The 15,065-nt window shown below is 38.7% G+C and overlaps 1 protein-coding gene across 1 annotated transcript; it reads left to right on the top strand.

Annotated features, from left to right (window-relative positions):
- Positions 1 to 1,454: 1,454 nt before the first annotated feature.
- RAB33B (RAB33B, member RAS oncogene family) lies at positions 1,455 to 14,592 on the top strand. Its single transcript, XM_044680814.1, has 2 exons — positions 1,455 to 2,030; positions 14,152 to 14,592. Exons 1-2 carry the CDS (start codon positions 1,800 to 1,802, stop codon positions 14,590 to 14,592), a joined length of 672 nt encoding a protein of 223 aa, XP_044536749.1. The 5' UTR covers positions 1,455 to 1,799.
- The last annotated feature ends 473 nt before the right edge of the window (positions 14,593 to 15,065 follow it).

Genomic DNA, 15,065 nt, shown 5'->3' with positions numbered 1-15,065 from the left:
ATATGTATCAGATACATAGAATAGAAAGATGTTGACCTTAAGGAAAAAAACTAGTAGCTGGGGGCACTGGGAAAGGTTCCCTTTAGAAGGTGGTGTTTGAGCTGAGCCTTAAAGGAAGTCAGGGATTCTAAGAGGCAGAGATGAGGAAAAAGAAAGTAAGTTCCAGATTTAACTTATACAAAGGCATGAAATTGGGAGATAAAGCAAAAAGTGTAAAGAACAGCAAGTCAGACTTTTTATGATTGCAGTGGAGAATGCATGAACTTAAGTAATGCATAAGATGATTGGGAAGATAGGGCAGAGCCAGGTTAAAGAGCTTTAAATATCAAATATGGAGGTTTATATTTGATTCATGGAAAGAAGAAAAGGACCCACATGAAAAAATATGGTATCTCTTTTCATAGTTAACAAAGAATTGGAAACCGAGGGTATGCCCATCAATTGGGGAATGGCTGAACAAGTTATGGAACATGAATGGTAAGGAATACCACTGAGCTATAAGAAATGAAGGGATAATTTCAGAGAAACCTGGAGGATTCGTAAGAACTGATGCAGAATGAAGTGGACAACAGAACCAGTAGAACAATTTACACAATGACAGGAATATCATAAAGACGACTTTAACGACGTAGGAACTCTGATCAACACAAACCACAATTCCGGAGGATTCATGATGAAACAGCCTACCTATCTCCAAATGGAGAAGTGATGGCCTCAGAGATACTTTGTGGGGGTGGGGGATGAATGACAGGGCTATTGTGGGAATTTGTTTTCCTTTTTATATACGTTTGTAATGAGTTTGGTTTTCATGCTTTCTCAAAGGAGGTAGGGGAGGGGGGAGAAGAGAGAATTTAAGCTTTAGATAAAATAAAGTAAAATAAATAGTAAAAAACAAAACTGGAAAGGTAGGAGGGGGCCAGGTTGTGAAGGGCTCTGAGCGCCAAACAGGTTTTCCTGGAGAGTGGAACAAGGGAAGTCTCTTAGCCGACCCGCATAACAAGGGGTCGGTGTAATTCTTAGACAGCGCCCACGAGCGCCCAACTATAATTACCCTCCAACCTTTAAAACAGCCTGGAATACGGAGAGCTAAAGTCAGTGGGATGAAGAATCACTCACCCTATCCCCGCTACCCAATTTCCAGATCCCAGGACCTCCCACTTGCAAAGTTCAACAGTTCTCGCTCCCCGCAACCCCCGAATGGAAGCCCCTCTCTCTCGCTCTCTCTCTCTCCTCGTTCCCCCGTAGCCACGCGACAACATCTCTCCCGACGTCAGGGACGTACGCCTTACCTTCCGCAGCCAGGCTCGCGCCCAACCCTACGCCGCGGAGGTTCTCGCGAGACTTCTGGGTACACGGCTCCGCCCCTTCCTCAGTGAGTCTGTCTTTCGTACGGCGGGGCGGAAACATTAGACGCGGCGGGGCTAGTTACGCTTCACCGCAGGACAGCTCTCTTAGATGTTACCGGGGCTTCCGGCCGAAGTCGGCCCTAGGAACGGACTGCCCCCATCAGAATTCCTCGGGTGGTAGAAGAGCGCGGGCGCGAGGTTGGGTGCGGTGTCTGCGTGAAGTCCTCGACTCCCGCGGGGAAAGCGGGGGCGGGGCCGCGGCGGATGTCGCGGCCCCAGTCGCTGGGCGGCGCGGGGCGCGAGGCCCGGGAGAGGTGATCGTTAGAAACGCGCGCGCGCCCCCGAGCGGCGGCTACCTGGGTGAGGCGAGGGACGTAGCGCAAAACCGCTGTTCTCCTGTCAGCCACCGCTCCTTTGGCCCTGGCCTCCACTCCTGTTGCCCAAAGCGGCGCGATGGAGCTGGAGTCGTCCCTGGAGGCGAGCTTCACGGCCAGCGGCGGGAGCGCAGGACTGCTCCCAGCCCGTTCACGCATCTTTAAGATCATCGTGATCGGGGATTCCAACGTGGGCAAGACGTGCCTGACGTACCGCTTCTGCGCCGGCCGCTTCCCCGACCGCACTGAAGCCACCATCGGCGTTGACTTCCGCGAGCGCGCCGTGGACATCGACGGCGAGCGCATCAAGGTGAGCTTCTGCTCCAACAGCCTCGGCCCGCGGCCCCTTCGAGACGCTCTGCGGGCAGCTGCTGCTGACGTTGCCATGGTTGCTAAGGGGACCAAATAAGGAAGGGTAGAAACCCCGTGGCCTGGGCAGGTTCCTTCACTATGGTTGTTAAAATCAGGCGATCATCCTCGTTTTATATATGAAGAAACTGAGACTGGGAGGGTTAAGTGGTGCCCTCAAAAGATGCTAGATTATGGAATGTAAAGCAGGTAGGGACCTTAGAGGGGCTGCTAATAATGTAACACTAATTTTATTAAAGTCCAAAGACCTGCAAAGGTCACAGCAGTTGTTACTAAGGGATCTTAAAGGATCACTCGGTAGTGTAACTGATTTTTAGGAAACAGGCTCAGAAGTGACCTGATAAGGTTACAACAATTGTTAATAATTAACTAAGATTTTGTGATCTGATGGAGGGAGATTGAGATTTGATTCAAGTCTACTTTGATACCTTGAGCGAGTTAATCTTCCAGTGTCCCCCCAACAACTGTTCTAAACATAAAATGCAACTAATTGCCAGTCTACGTTGGGAGTCTACAAAGGGAGTTTTCCCACCAGATTTACCTACACTAAATGAAATTACAGTGCCCACATACACAAAGTCTTATTAAATGCAGAGGTTGAATGTGAACACAGAGCTCTACGCTGTGGAGGCATTAGATATAGAGGTTTTGTTATACCCAGCAAGACTTTTCTAGAGTGCCTCCTGACTATGACAAAACATGATCCTGGGAGTCAATTGAGGACAGGATCAGGCAGAAAATTAATGGGATATCTATTCTCTGCCTAGCCTCAGACTTGGAAGAATTAGTTAATGACTCATTAAACGTGTGTTTTTCGCATCTCCTAAGTATCTTAATGCTTTTTTCATTCATTAGGACTTTGCAACACTGTCTACTAGGTGTAGAGGGGAAGTTATAGAAGAAAAAAGGGCCCTTTAAAAACTAATAGCTCAGTGGATTGAGAGCTAGGCCTAGAGAGGGAAGAAGTTCCTAGGTTCAAATCTGGCCTCAGATGCTTCCTAGCTGTGTGACCCCGGGCAAGTCACTTAACCCTCATTGCCTAGCCCTAACCGCTCTTCTGCCTTAGAACCAATGAAGTTAAGGGTTTAAAAAAATTAATAGCTCATTAATATAGTACACTAAGGTTTTCAAAGCATATTCCTCACATAAAACTTTGTATGAGCAAGTCATATTCTACCCATTTCTCTTTCTGAGGGTAGAGGATAATTCTGTCTTCTTCCTCTGCAATGGTATAACTGAGGTAAGGAGTGATTGAAAGTAGTCAGAATAAGCATTTGGTCACAGTAGAAAGGAAAGCAGTGGCCAATTTTTTTTTTTTTTTAACCCTTGTACTTCGGTGTATTGTCTCATAGGTGGAAGATTGATAAGGGTGGGCAATGGGGGTCAAGTGACTTGCCCAGGGTCACACAGCTGGGAAGTGGCTGAGGCCGGGTTTGAACCTAGGACCTCCTGACTCTCACTCCACTGATCTACCCAGCTGCCCCCTACAGCAGTGGCCAATTTTTAATAAGACTTATGTATGTTATATAGTAATGCTTTTGTCATAATTATATAATCAGGTATAAATGAGATAATTGCAAATATTATAGAAGCCAAGATATTCATTCATTCAATTAAGATGCAAGTATTTCCTTGTTACCTAATGACAATGCAAATCAACTGGGCCATCTTATTTCACTTTCTTTTGGGGATATCATTTATTTCATTTCAAAGTATTTTGTTGATATCTTTTGTTCTTAAATCCTCTTCATTTACAAATGTATCTGATGCACTCTTCTTAAAATAGCACCTTTGATAAAAGGAAGAAACAATACATTCAATGTGTTTATCTTTGCAATCTGCAAAACTGCCATTTTCAGTAAACCTATTTTAGAAAATGGCTTATTGTTAGCAGAATCATCTTAAAAATCTTATTTGATGAATCCTTACTGAGTGCCTACTTTGTGCAGGACTAAATGCTAACTAAATACTTTGGGGAGATTCAAAGAAGTAGAAGCCCAATCTAGTTGGGAGACAAGACATTCGTATAAAATAAGAAGTTTATGGTAAGTTCTAAATTAATTAGAATACTAGTTTGCCACTAACTCTTTCCATAGGGAAGTTCCCTTTTCCTCTCTGGACCAATTTTTATCTGTAACCTGAGTTTAAACTAGATTCTAAGGTCCTTTTGAGCTCTATGAAAGGACAATTCAGAGTAAATGCTAATTCATGAATTAGTATTCCACTCAAAAATTAAACTGAATAAAGGCGTCTTTTTTAGAATAAGTAAAAAGACAATTCATAAAAATCAGTTTTTAAGAATCACCTTTTGAGTCATTCTTTAAAACAAACATTTTATATTTGCTAATCTTCCTCCAAAGACTACATGCATACATTTGGAGATGGTTAAAAATCTGTGCTTTGGGAAGTTTAACAAATATTTTCTTGAATGAAGATGTTTCTGATTTTTTCAATGAATTTTCTAAGCACATTTTGCATATAAATGTTTTTACTGTCTTTTATTTGACTTTGAACATTTGGAAATTCCCATTGAAGAGAAAAAAGCCTAGGTTAGAGGGAGAAACTGAACTGAAGGTTAGAGTGAAAAGTCAAGGCTTAATTAGCACTACATTCCAGTGAATAGCAAACCTTGATTTGATTATGCATTTCTTAAAAAGTGTGACTTTTTTCCTATTTGTGTTTTTCTTCAATCTGTTGCTCAAATATTGTTAATAGTACAAATGATTATAAAAATTTGACCAAGACATTAGAGACTGGATAGTAGAGAATAATTCTGTGTCCTTCTATTATGCAGCTGCTGAATAGTTGAAACTAGTGAGAATAAGCAGCTAGTCACAGTAGAAAGGGATGCAATGGTTAGTACTTTCTGGGGAGTTTTCATAGGGCTTTAGATATTGCTAGAACAGAGATTCTTAACCTCACTGGTGTGTGAACATCTTTGGCATTCTGAAACCTGTTTATTCCTTCAGAATAATTTTTTTTTTTTAAGTCTTGCCTTCTATCTTAGAATTGATGCTAAGTTTTCATTCCAAGGCAGAAGAGCAGTAATGGCTAGGCAGTGAGGGTTAAGTGACTTGCCCAGGGTCACACAGCTAGAAAGTGTCTAAGGCCAAATTTGAACTCAGGTTCTCCTGACTCCAAGGCTGGCTCTCTGTCCACTATGCCACCTACCTACCCACGAAATAATTTTTTTTTAAGATTAATAAAATGAAAAAGGATTATAAAGGAAACCAATTATGTAGGCATGTTGTAAAGGAAAACACATGTAAATTTAAAAATGTGCCCTTTTTTTAATCCTTCAAGTTTATAGACCCCCTTGAGGGTCTGTGGGTTCAAGATTAAGATCCCCTTTGTTAAGAGGGATCAGCAGGAAGGAGAATGAAAAAGCCAAAAGTCCATTTGGAACATGTTGCTAGTCCCTCTCCTCCTCTTAACATGTTCCTTCTCTTATATATAGTACCCTGTATCATCATCGTCTCTGGTCCAGTTGATGTTTCTACCACATGCTGCAGAGGTTACCATAAATGGTTTGGATCGGAACTAGGATCTGATTGGGTAGCTGGGTAGCACATAGATAAGAGAGCCAGGCCTAGAGGTAAGGGATCTTGGGTTCAAATCCAACCTCAGATACTTCCTAGCTGTGTGACCCTGGTTAAGTCACTTATCTCCAATTGCCTACCCCTTGCTGCTCTTCTGTTCTAGAATTGATACTAAGACAGAAGATAAGGCTTGTTTTTTGGTTCATTTTGCTTTTTAAAGAATTGGCTCCTGGTGATATGCATGTTTCTTTAATTCTGAATAGGGACTGAAACTGAATTCTGTGTTGCTTTGGTGTAGGGAACTCCCAGGAGAGGAAATTCCCCTCTACAGAGGCAAATCAGAACTTTCTCTGCAACTTAAAGTCTTAGAGTTGCCTAATGCATTGAGAGGCTAATTGACTTGTCCATGGTCATGTAGCCAGTATATGTCAGAGGTGAGTATTGAGCCTCGGTCCTTCTGCCTTTGTGGCTATCTTCTACATTATTTCTGTCCCTTGTTCCTTCAGATCCAAGTTGGAATTCTGAATACATTTTCTAGGACAAGCAATATGATAAATGATTGTTAGGTTCTAGAATTCTTCAAATACATTATTAATTAGGCTTTGATAAGCTGGTCTGGGAACATAACTAAGATCTATAACATCATTTCTACAAGGTAAGTTCTAGTTTCCAAATAAGACTTGTAGGCCTTTATAAGACAACTCATTAGTAAGATTTGTAAGTTGGGACAGATAATGAATACAAATACTTGATACAGGCAATGGGTGGTATAGAAGTTTAAAGAAGAGAAGGGTCCCTTTCAGCTGACAGGGTCAGAACAGTGTCCAAAGAGGAAGTGGAACTTGGGTAATCAGAAAAGAAAAGGAATGAAATTCTAAGCAGAAGGAATAGTAATCAAAGGCAGAAAATGTTCTGGAATAGTAGGTAGTAGGAAGTAAGATTTACAAATATCTTAGTCCCAGATTGTAGAGGACTTTGCATGCCAGCTCAAGAAGAATTTGAATTTCATTCTATAGTAAAGGGACTATGGAGGCTTTTTGAAGTGAGTAGTAGAGAGAGTATGAATGTTTGACAAAGGTTTTTCTTGTTGGTGGGATTGGTGGGAATAGAGATTAGTACCAGAGAGGTTGTTTTAAGAATCCAGATTTGAGACTGACAGTGAAGTCTTAAGTTAAGGCAATGACAGTGAAAATGGGAAGAATGAGAAGATAAGAATTTCTATTTTTTTGTCATTTTTTGTCATCATGAAGAAATGGGCAACTATAATTAGAAATGTAGACCCTTCTCTTCCCTTGTAGAGGACAGTAGAAACTATGAAATTATATCAGATTTCAAAGAATGTACAGAGCAAAGGGATTATTATAAGACACTATATAATGCACTTCAATGCCAAATATAACTTATTTTGGAAAATCTGAAATCTGATATTTTAGAATAGCTGTATCTATTCTTTGCTCTATTTGTAACCTTGACCAAAGGAATCTGCTAAAGTTTTGATGTTTTAAGAACGATTGTCAAACAACTTTTCTCATTTTTTTTTGTTCCTGTATGTAACTGAAAATGCCACAAATTTCTTCCCCCAGCTCCATGATTTCATTGATGTGGCTACTTCTTCCACAAATGAAATTACAACTTTTAGTAAAAAGTGTTAATGACTTGCTATGGCTGAAAAGATGTTCGTGGTAGCACCAGAGAACTAGAAAACAAAATGATTGCCCACTGACTTGAGAATGGCCCTGAAAAATTTAATATAAGGACATAATGAGATATCGTATATTAAAGATGGCAAATATGAGGAAGTTAGAAAAGCATGAGAAGATTTTATAAAATGAGGCTGATCAAATAAGCAGAGCCAAGATAACAGTGTATAACAGTATAAATGAAAAGATCACTAAAAGGAAATCAAACTCAAAGTAATGGAGAAAAAAAAAATAGAGGCTGAAATGCATTCCCCTCTCTCCCCCCTCACAGCAGAGAGGAAATAGACTACTGAGACAAAATACTGTGTATACTGTCAGATATGCATCACCATCTCGTGCTGAATCCCTCCCTCCAAACTTAAGTAGGCTAGCCTACAAAGGATACTTTTAAGCCTTTCCAGCTTGGTAGGACCTGCCAGAACTTGTATTGCTGGCAGGAAGACAAGTGAGACAGCAGTCAGTCTTCAGAAGGATACAAGGTTATTCCTTCTAAAGTGTCCCATCTGCCATTTTGATTTAGGTTGTGTTTCAATTTAGTGAATCAGAGATGACCAGTAGTCTTTTACCCTCAAAAGAGCCTTGCACAGTGTTGATTCATTTGAGTGGAGTGATAAGTAGAATTGTTTTCCTTTCTCATCATCTGTCTTTTTATTTTTTTAATTTGAAAACTAATATGAGAATCGTCTATAGGTTTCACCAGACTTCCAAAGGATAATCTGACACAAAAAAGATTGAGAACCCCTAAATGTAGTCTCTCTTGAAAAAAAAAATTAAGATCCACTTTCTCTCCTTGCTATCTTCCCACTTGCCTCTGTAGAGAGAGCAAGAAAAACAAATTCCTTGTTGCAAACATGTATTGTCAAGCAAAAAAAAAAAAAAAAAAGTCAATTCTGTCCACTTCTATAAGAAAATGGGTCACATGTTTACTCTGGAATTGTAATTGGGCATAGTATTGATTAGAGTTCCTAAGTCTTTCAAAGTTGTTTAATAAATAATAGCTAGCAATTATTTAGTGTCTACTAAATGCTATCATTATACTCATTTTATTTTATTTTATTTTTTTAAACCCTTAACTTCTGTATATTGACATATAAGTGGAAGAGTGGTAAGGGTAGGCAATGGGGGTCAAGTGACTTGCCCAGGGTCACACAGCTGGGAAGTGTCTGAGGCCAGATTTGAACCTAGGACCTCCTGTCTCTAGGCCTGGCTCTCAATCCACTGAGCTACCCAGCTGCCCCTTATACTCATTTTACAATTGAGGAAACTAAGACTAAGCTAGTGTGTGAGACTGATTTGAACACAGGTCTTTTTGACTCCAGGCCCAACTCTTATCACTGTACCACCTAGATACCCATTCATCTTTATAATGTTGTTGTTATTGTATAAATTGAATCTTCTGGTTCTACTCATTTCACTCTACATTAGTTCATAAAAATCTTTACAGATTTTTCTGAAACCATCTCCTTTATCATTTCTGATAGAATAATGCTATTCCATCCCATTAGTATACCATAATTTGTTTAGCCATTCTTAACTGATAGGTACCCCATCAGTTTCCAATTCTTTGCAACCACAAAAAGAGTAATGTAAATGTTCTTTTTTTTTTCTTTCCATTTTTCAGATGAAGGGCATAGATTTAGGTCCATATATCTTAATGGATCTGTGATTTAGGGGTGGTAGGACTTCAGAGGTTGTTTTAAAGAATTTATTTAAAAAATAAAATTCTTTTAATGTCTTTTGTCTTTATATTATAGTCATTTCAGAACTGCTGCTGCTCTCCCCTACTTCCTCCAAGTTGAATCCTCCCTTGTGAAAAAAGAAAAACCACCAAACAAAAAACATTTCTCTGCATCTGACAGCATATACATACATACATTTTGTCTCAGTAGTCCTATCTTAGTGTTGGGAGGAGGATGAGGAATCTGTTTTATTATCTGATCTCACATACCTTTACTTTTTTTTCTCATTACTTTGAGTTTGACTTCCTTTTGATGATCTTTTTCCATTTGATGGATAAGAAGTAAAACCTTACAGTTGTTTCAATATGCATTTCTCTTATTAGTAACTTAGAACATTTCTTATACTTGTTGATCTCTTCCTTTTGAGAACTATCTGTTCATATCCTTTGACCATCGTTTCTTAGGAAATAGCTCTTGTTCTTATTTAATTGAATGAGTTTCTTACATAGCTTGGATCTCAGATCTCAGATCAGTAGCTTCAGAATGCCTTTTTTTCTTCTATTTATTTCTCTTCAAATTTTAACTGCATGAATTTCTTTGGTACAAAACTTTGAAATATTATGTTCTATAGGACTGCTGTAACGATTAAAAATGATAAAAGCTGAAGTTATGAGGGAAATTAATAGTTTAATTAAAACCATGTCAATAAAATAATTTGGATGACTGCGCGTGACTACTTTTTTTTAAACATTTATTAATATTCATTTTTAACATGGTTACATGTTTCATGCTCCTCCTTTCCCCTTCGCCCCCCGCACTCCCCCCACCCATGGCCGATGCACATTTCCACTAGTTTTGTCATGTGTCCTTGATCAAGACCAATTTCCAAATTGTTGGTGGTTGCATTGGTGTGGTAGTTTCGAATCCACACCCTCAATCGTGTCCACCCTGACCCATGCGTTCAAGCAGTTGTTTTTCTTATATGTTTCCTCTCCTGCAGTCCTTCCTCTGAATGTGGGCAGCTTTCTTTACCATAAATCTCTCTGGATTGTCCTGGGTCATTGTATTGCTGCTGGTACAGAAGCCCATTACATTCGATCTTACCACAGTATATCAGTCTCTGTGTACAATGTTCTTCTGGCTCTGCTCCTTTCGCTCTGCATCTGTTCCCGGAGGTCTCTCCAGTTCGCCTGGAACTCCTCCAGTTTATTATTCCTTTTAGCACAATAGTATTCCATCACCCGCATATACCACAGTTTGTTCAGCCATTCCCCAATTCGTGCGTGACTACTTTTAAAAATGCCGCCCATCCATATCTCTACCCATCTTCCTTAGTCTCCCACACCAGAGAGAGCCTCTCAAGCCCAACCTCCGAATTCAAGTTGAGCTCTGACATAATCACGTCAGAAACCAGAAACCCATTGGATCATGGGAAATGTAGTCCCAAGGTCCCCCCCCCATGTCCACAGGAAGTTTGTCAAACGCTACATATCTTGAGGCTCAATACTTCCAAATAGAACCCCAATACTTTTAAATAACACACTGCCTTAGTGAAAATTACCTTCACTTAAGAGCTTAATCTAAAAATTCACAAAAAAATAAATGAATAAAAGATGTCTCTTGTCCAGTGTAGTTGTACAGATAGTCTCTTGTTTAGATGTGGGCATATCTAGGATAGATACTGCAATATAGACAGTGAATTGAATTGGACTTAAGTGTTTAATAGAAGCAAGAGAATGGCTGATTGGACATTTTGGTAAATTTTAACATGCCTTCAACAAACCCAAGTTATTTCTTTTCTCTCTCTCTCTCTCTCTCTCTCTCTCTCTCACACACACACACACACACACACACACACACACACACAAAATATCCTTTTAGAAACAGCATCTTTAGACTGCTTTCTGTCTATGAATGATGGAATACCACAGTCAGCAAAGAATAAAAATTGTGGTGGATTACACAAAATATAGTGTAGAACTGTATCACAGTAGGTTCTTAATAAATGCTTGTTGAATTGATATGGAAGGATGTAAATAAACTGCAGCAACAGTGATATGGCACTTAAAGAGTGATTTAAGACTCAAAAAAGTGTAGGACTGTAAGAATAGCTAGGTTGGCTCAGTGTAACCAGACTTGGAGATAGAAGGTCTTGGGTTCAGGTTAGGCCCCAGACACTTCTTAGCTCTGTGACCCTGGACAAGTCACTTAACCCTCATTGCCTAGCCCTTATCACTCTTCTGCCTTGGGACCAAAACCTAGTATCAGTTCTAAGACAGAAGGTAAGACTTTAATCATACACTTTTTTAGAGGAGGTAGACCACTGATGTAGCAAGAACAAAGTTTAACAGAAAGTCCCAGTGCCATCATGGTAATCATTTAAAAGACCTAGAAGATGGCCTCTATCATTTAGTTAGATTTTCCATAGACAATTTATGGGAGGATATGGACAAAAATTTTGTAGGATGAGAAAACATAAGAGATAAGTTGAAATCTACATGGAGAGAGGATGAATGAAATCATGAATCCATGAAAAGTGTTCTCTGAACAGTAGGCGGTATTATGATGTTTAAGAACCTTGGAATCAGGAGAAATCCAGATTTGAATCTCAAGTGACATTTATTAGTCATTTCAAGCTGGAAAAACTTGAGTCTCTTCATCTCTAAGACGAGAATAATATTTTTTACTACCTCCTTCATAGACTCATAGATTTGGCAGCTGAGGGGGACCTTAGAGAATCTTCCTTCAAAAATAGGTTCACTGAATCTCAGAATTTGACTAAATGAACTGAAGTTACTGAGGAAATTTCGGTTGTCATCTAAGCCAACTCATGTCTAAAAAATAATCTCTTCTACAGCACATCCAGCAAATCTTTTCTTGTTGGCATAGTAGATAAACAGCTGGACCTAGAGTCAGGAAGACCTATTGTTATTATCAGCTCCTGAGACAGACCATTTTCACTTTTGGATAACTAATTTTTGGAAAGTTTTTCTTTATGGTTAATATTCCTATAGATCTTGATCTTATAGGTATGGGTTCTACCTCTGGTGGGTGCAGATTTTAATCTATTTGGAGCAGGCTCTTGTACATTTTGTCTCAGAAATTCACCATAGAGACCCAGCAGATATGCTGTGGGCCTTCCTTGAATTATTCTAATATTGCAGGTATATCCGTGAAAGTGCAATATTGTCCATTGGTCGTCTCCCTCTATATAATATCCACTACTGAATGATCTTCACAACTACAACTACTGCATAATGTATTGCAGACTACTAGTACCCAGTTCTCTATTGCTCTTTGGTCAGTCTTCAACTTAAAATTTCAATAATGTAGTATTCTGTGACTTACAGTCACATAATGTTGCTTCTGACTTTGGGATAGCTGGGTAGTACAATGGATATAGTACAAGGCTTGGCATTCTACCCACTGAATATAATATTACTAGAAGAATATTAGTCCTCTTTAAAAGATAGACTTTCATTTTAGGGAAAAGCTTGGAATCATTTAAAGAATTCTTCAGGTTTCACAAAGACAATTCAGCCTTCTCTTCCTCCTCTTCAATTCTGGACTTAGATCATTATACATTTGCATCTCTGAACTTGATATATGTACAGATGGATGAACTCTGTAACTTACTTTGGAGTTTTCATATCCAACATATAGTAGTCTGTACAACATTCATTCTTCATCTGCTTGTTTTTTCCTGTGTGGAAAATAAGACCAAACTCCTTATAGAGACAAACTTATTTAGGAAGTCCTGCAATGTTCTGGGGCATAGTTTTATCTGACAATGGGAGCCATCTGGTGAATTTTGTGTATGAAATTTCACTTTGACTTGGTTTGGTGTCAGATCCTCCTTTGTGACAGATGAACGAACACTTTTGACTGTCTTCTGTTTCAGGTTTTGCTTGATATTATTTCTTAGGGGCATGTTATTTATTATCATAGTTATAGCTATTAACATTTTTCAAGATGTCTTGTTTGATTGTGATATATCAATGGAAGATAATGCATATCATCCAGTTTGCCTCTTTGCCATTTATGCTATACAACTATTACAGTAGTTCCTGGATTCTCCCCTTTTGAACCAAATGGAAAGAACCTAAACCACCTCTGTAGAGCTGTCTTCCAATATATATAGAACACCTTCCTCATACTGAGTTTGTGGTCTTTTCTCAGAACACTTAATCTCTCCTTCCACCCTCTGCCCCCTATTATTTATTAGACTCATACTTGGGTACTTGTTATATTCTTCCAGCATTGTGGAGATATAGGAGTCTGTGGTGTGAAATAGTTGTGTCATAATTAGGAACAAATCCCAATGGGCTACATATTGACTTAGAAAACCACAAATTAACAGTGCTTCAAATATCTGGTCAGCATGTCTTGTGTTCTTTTATAAAGTTTGCCTTCTTCAAATCACACATCTTCAGTTTCTTCTTTTGACATAATAAAGTATTCTCATTATCTGAGTAAACTCTTCTATGGATATACTTCATTTTGTCAATATTCCCTCTAAAATGTGGCCCATAGAGCTGAACACAGTACTTTGGATGTGGTGTAACAGGGATAATCACACTCTCTCTTACCTCTTATACTAGACATTCTACTGCTCTTAATGGAGAACTAGCTTGAAATTAGGTGGTTTGAGCTCTATTGATTAATTGAGCTTAAAATCAACCAAAGTTCCTGGGTGGTTCTCAAATCTTTCTGACTTCACCTTTCTTAACTTATACTTGTGGACAATCTCAGATAATTGAACCTATCCTCAGAACTACTATATAATCATATTGTTATTAGAATCAAACTGGGCTCCAGTTTTCCATAGTACTAATGATTAGTTAATAATTGTGAGGAATAATAACCAGAAAGTTGGGATCCCAAAAGGTGAGAAGTGATGGTAATTGTGAGAAGTCATGGTAATTCTAAAGTGTAAAGACAACCTGCTAAGAATACTTGTAGGTTTTTGGATCTGTATTACCCATACCAGCGAAATCATAGTTCCATGAAATATTGAAGTAATAAGTATGAAAATACTTTGAAAAAATATAAAGCAGGAAGTGGGGGCAGTTTAGCTATGCAAAAATAGTATTTTAATAATTAGGATTATTCTATTGTAAATTCTTTTTTCTCTTTATTTTCAGATACAGTTATGGGACACCGCAGGGCAAGAACGGTTCAGAAAGAGCATGGTACAGCACTACTATAGGAATGTACACGCTGTTGTATTTGTATATGATATGACCAATATGGCCAGTTTTCACAGCCTACCATCATGGATAGAAGAATGCAAACAACATTTGCTTGCTAGTGATATACCAAGGATTCTGGTTGGAAATAAATGTGACTTGAGAAGTGCCATTCAAGTTCCTACAGATGTGGCCCAAAAATTTGCTGACACACACTCTATGCCACTGTTTGAAACCTCTGCTAAAAATCCCAATGATAATGACCATGTGGAAGCTATATTCATGACCTTAGCTCATAAGCTCAAGAGCCACAAACCTCTAATGCTTAGTCAACCACCTGATAATGGAATTGTTTTGAAGCCTGAACCAAAACCTACAATGAGCTGTTGGTGTTAAATAACAGTATTTTAAAGGTTAATCTCACTGTGACTTATTGAAAAGATACTTTTTAAGTATACAGTAAGTCCCAAATTTTAGTCCCAAGTATACTAGATCATCTTAGCACTTTAATGTTTGTCTTGTAAATGGAAGTCAAGTCATTCATTCATTTCTTTGCACCTTGCATACAACATAATGAAGTTTTGTCACTTTGGTTGCACAGAGAAGAAGAGGAAACTTTCTGGGTAGAGTTTTGAGGTTGAACAAGGAGAATTAATCAGTTCCTCTGACTAATTTTTCATTTGAATTACTGTGATATGTTTTCATTATAGAATTGAAAAAAAGCAAAGCCAGAAGGAATAAGATAAACTTCCTTCTGAGCCAAGAAGGATAGGAAAGGATAGGATAGGAATAGAAGAAAATGAAGGACTTTTTAGAATATACAACTAAATTATTTTAAACAGATCATTGCCTAGCAGCCAAAGGTTTTA

Source organism: Gracilinanus agilis, chromosome 6 (genome assembly GCF_016433145.1).
Source record: "Gracilinanus agilis isolate LMUSP501 chromosome 6, AgileGrace, whole genome shotgun sequence".
NCBI lineage: Eukaryota > Metazoa > Chordata > Mammalia > Didelphimorphia > Didelphidae > Gracilinanus > Gracilinanus agilis.
This window is presented reverse-complemented; position numbering and strand designations above follow the sequence as displayed.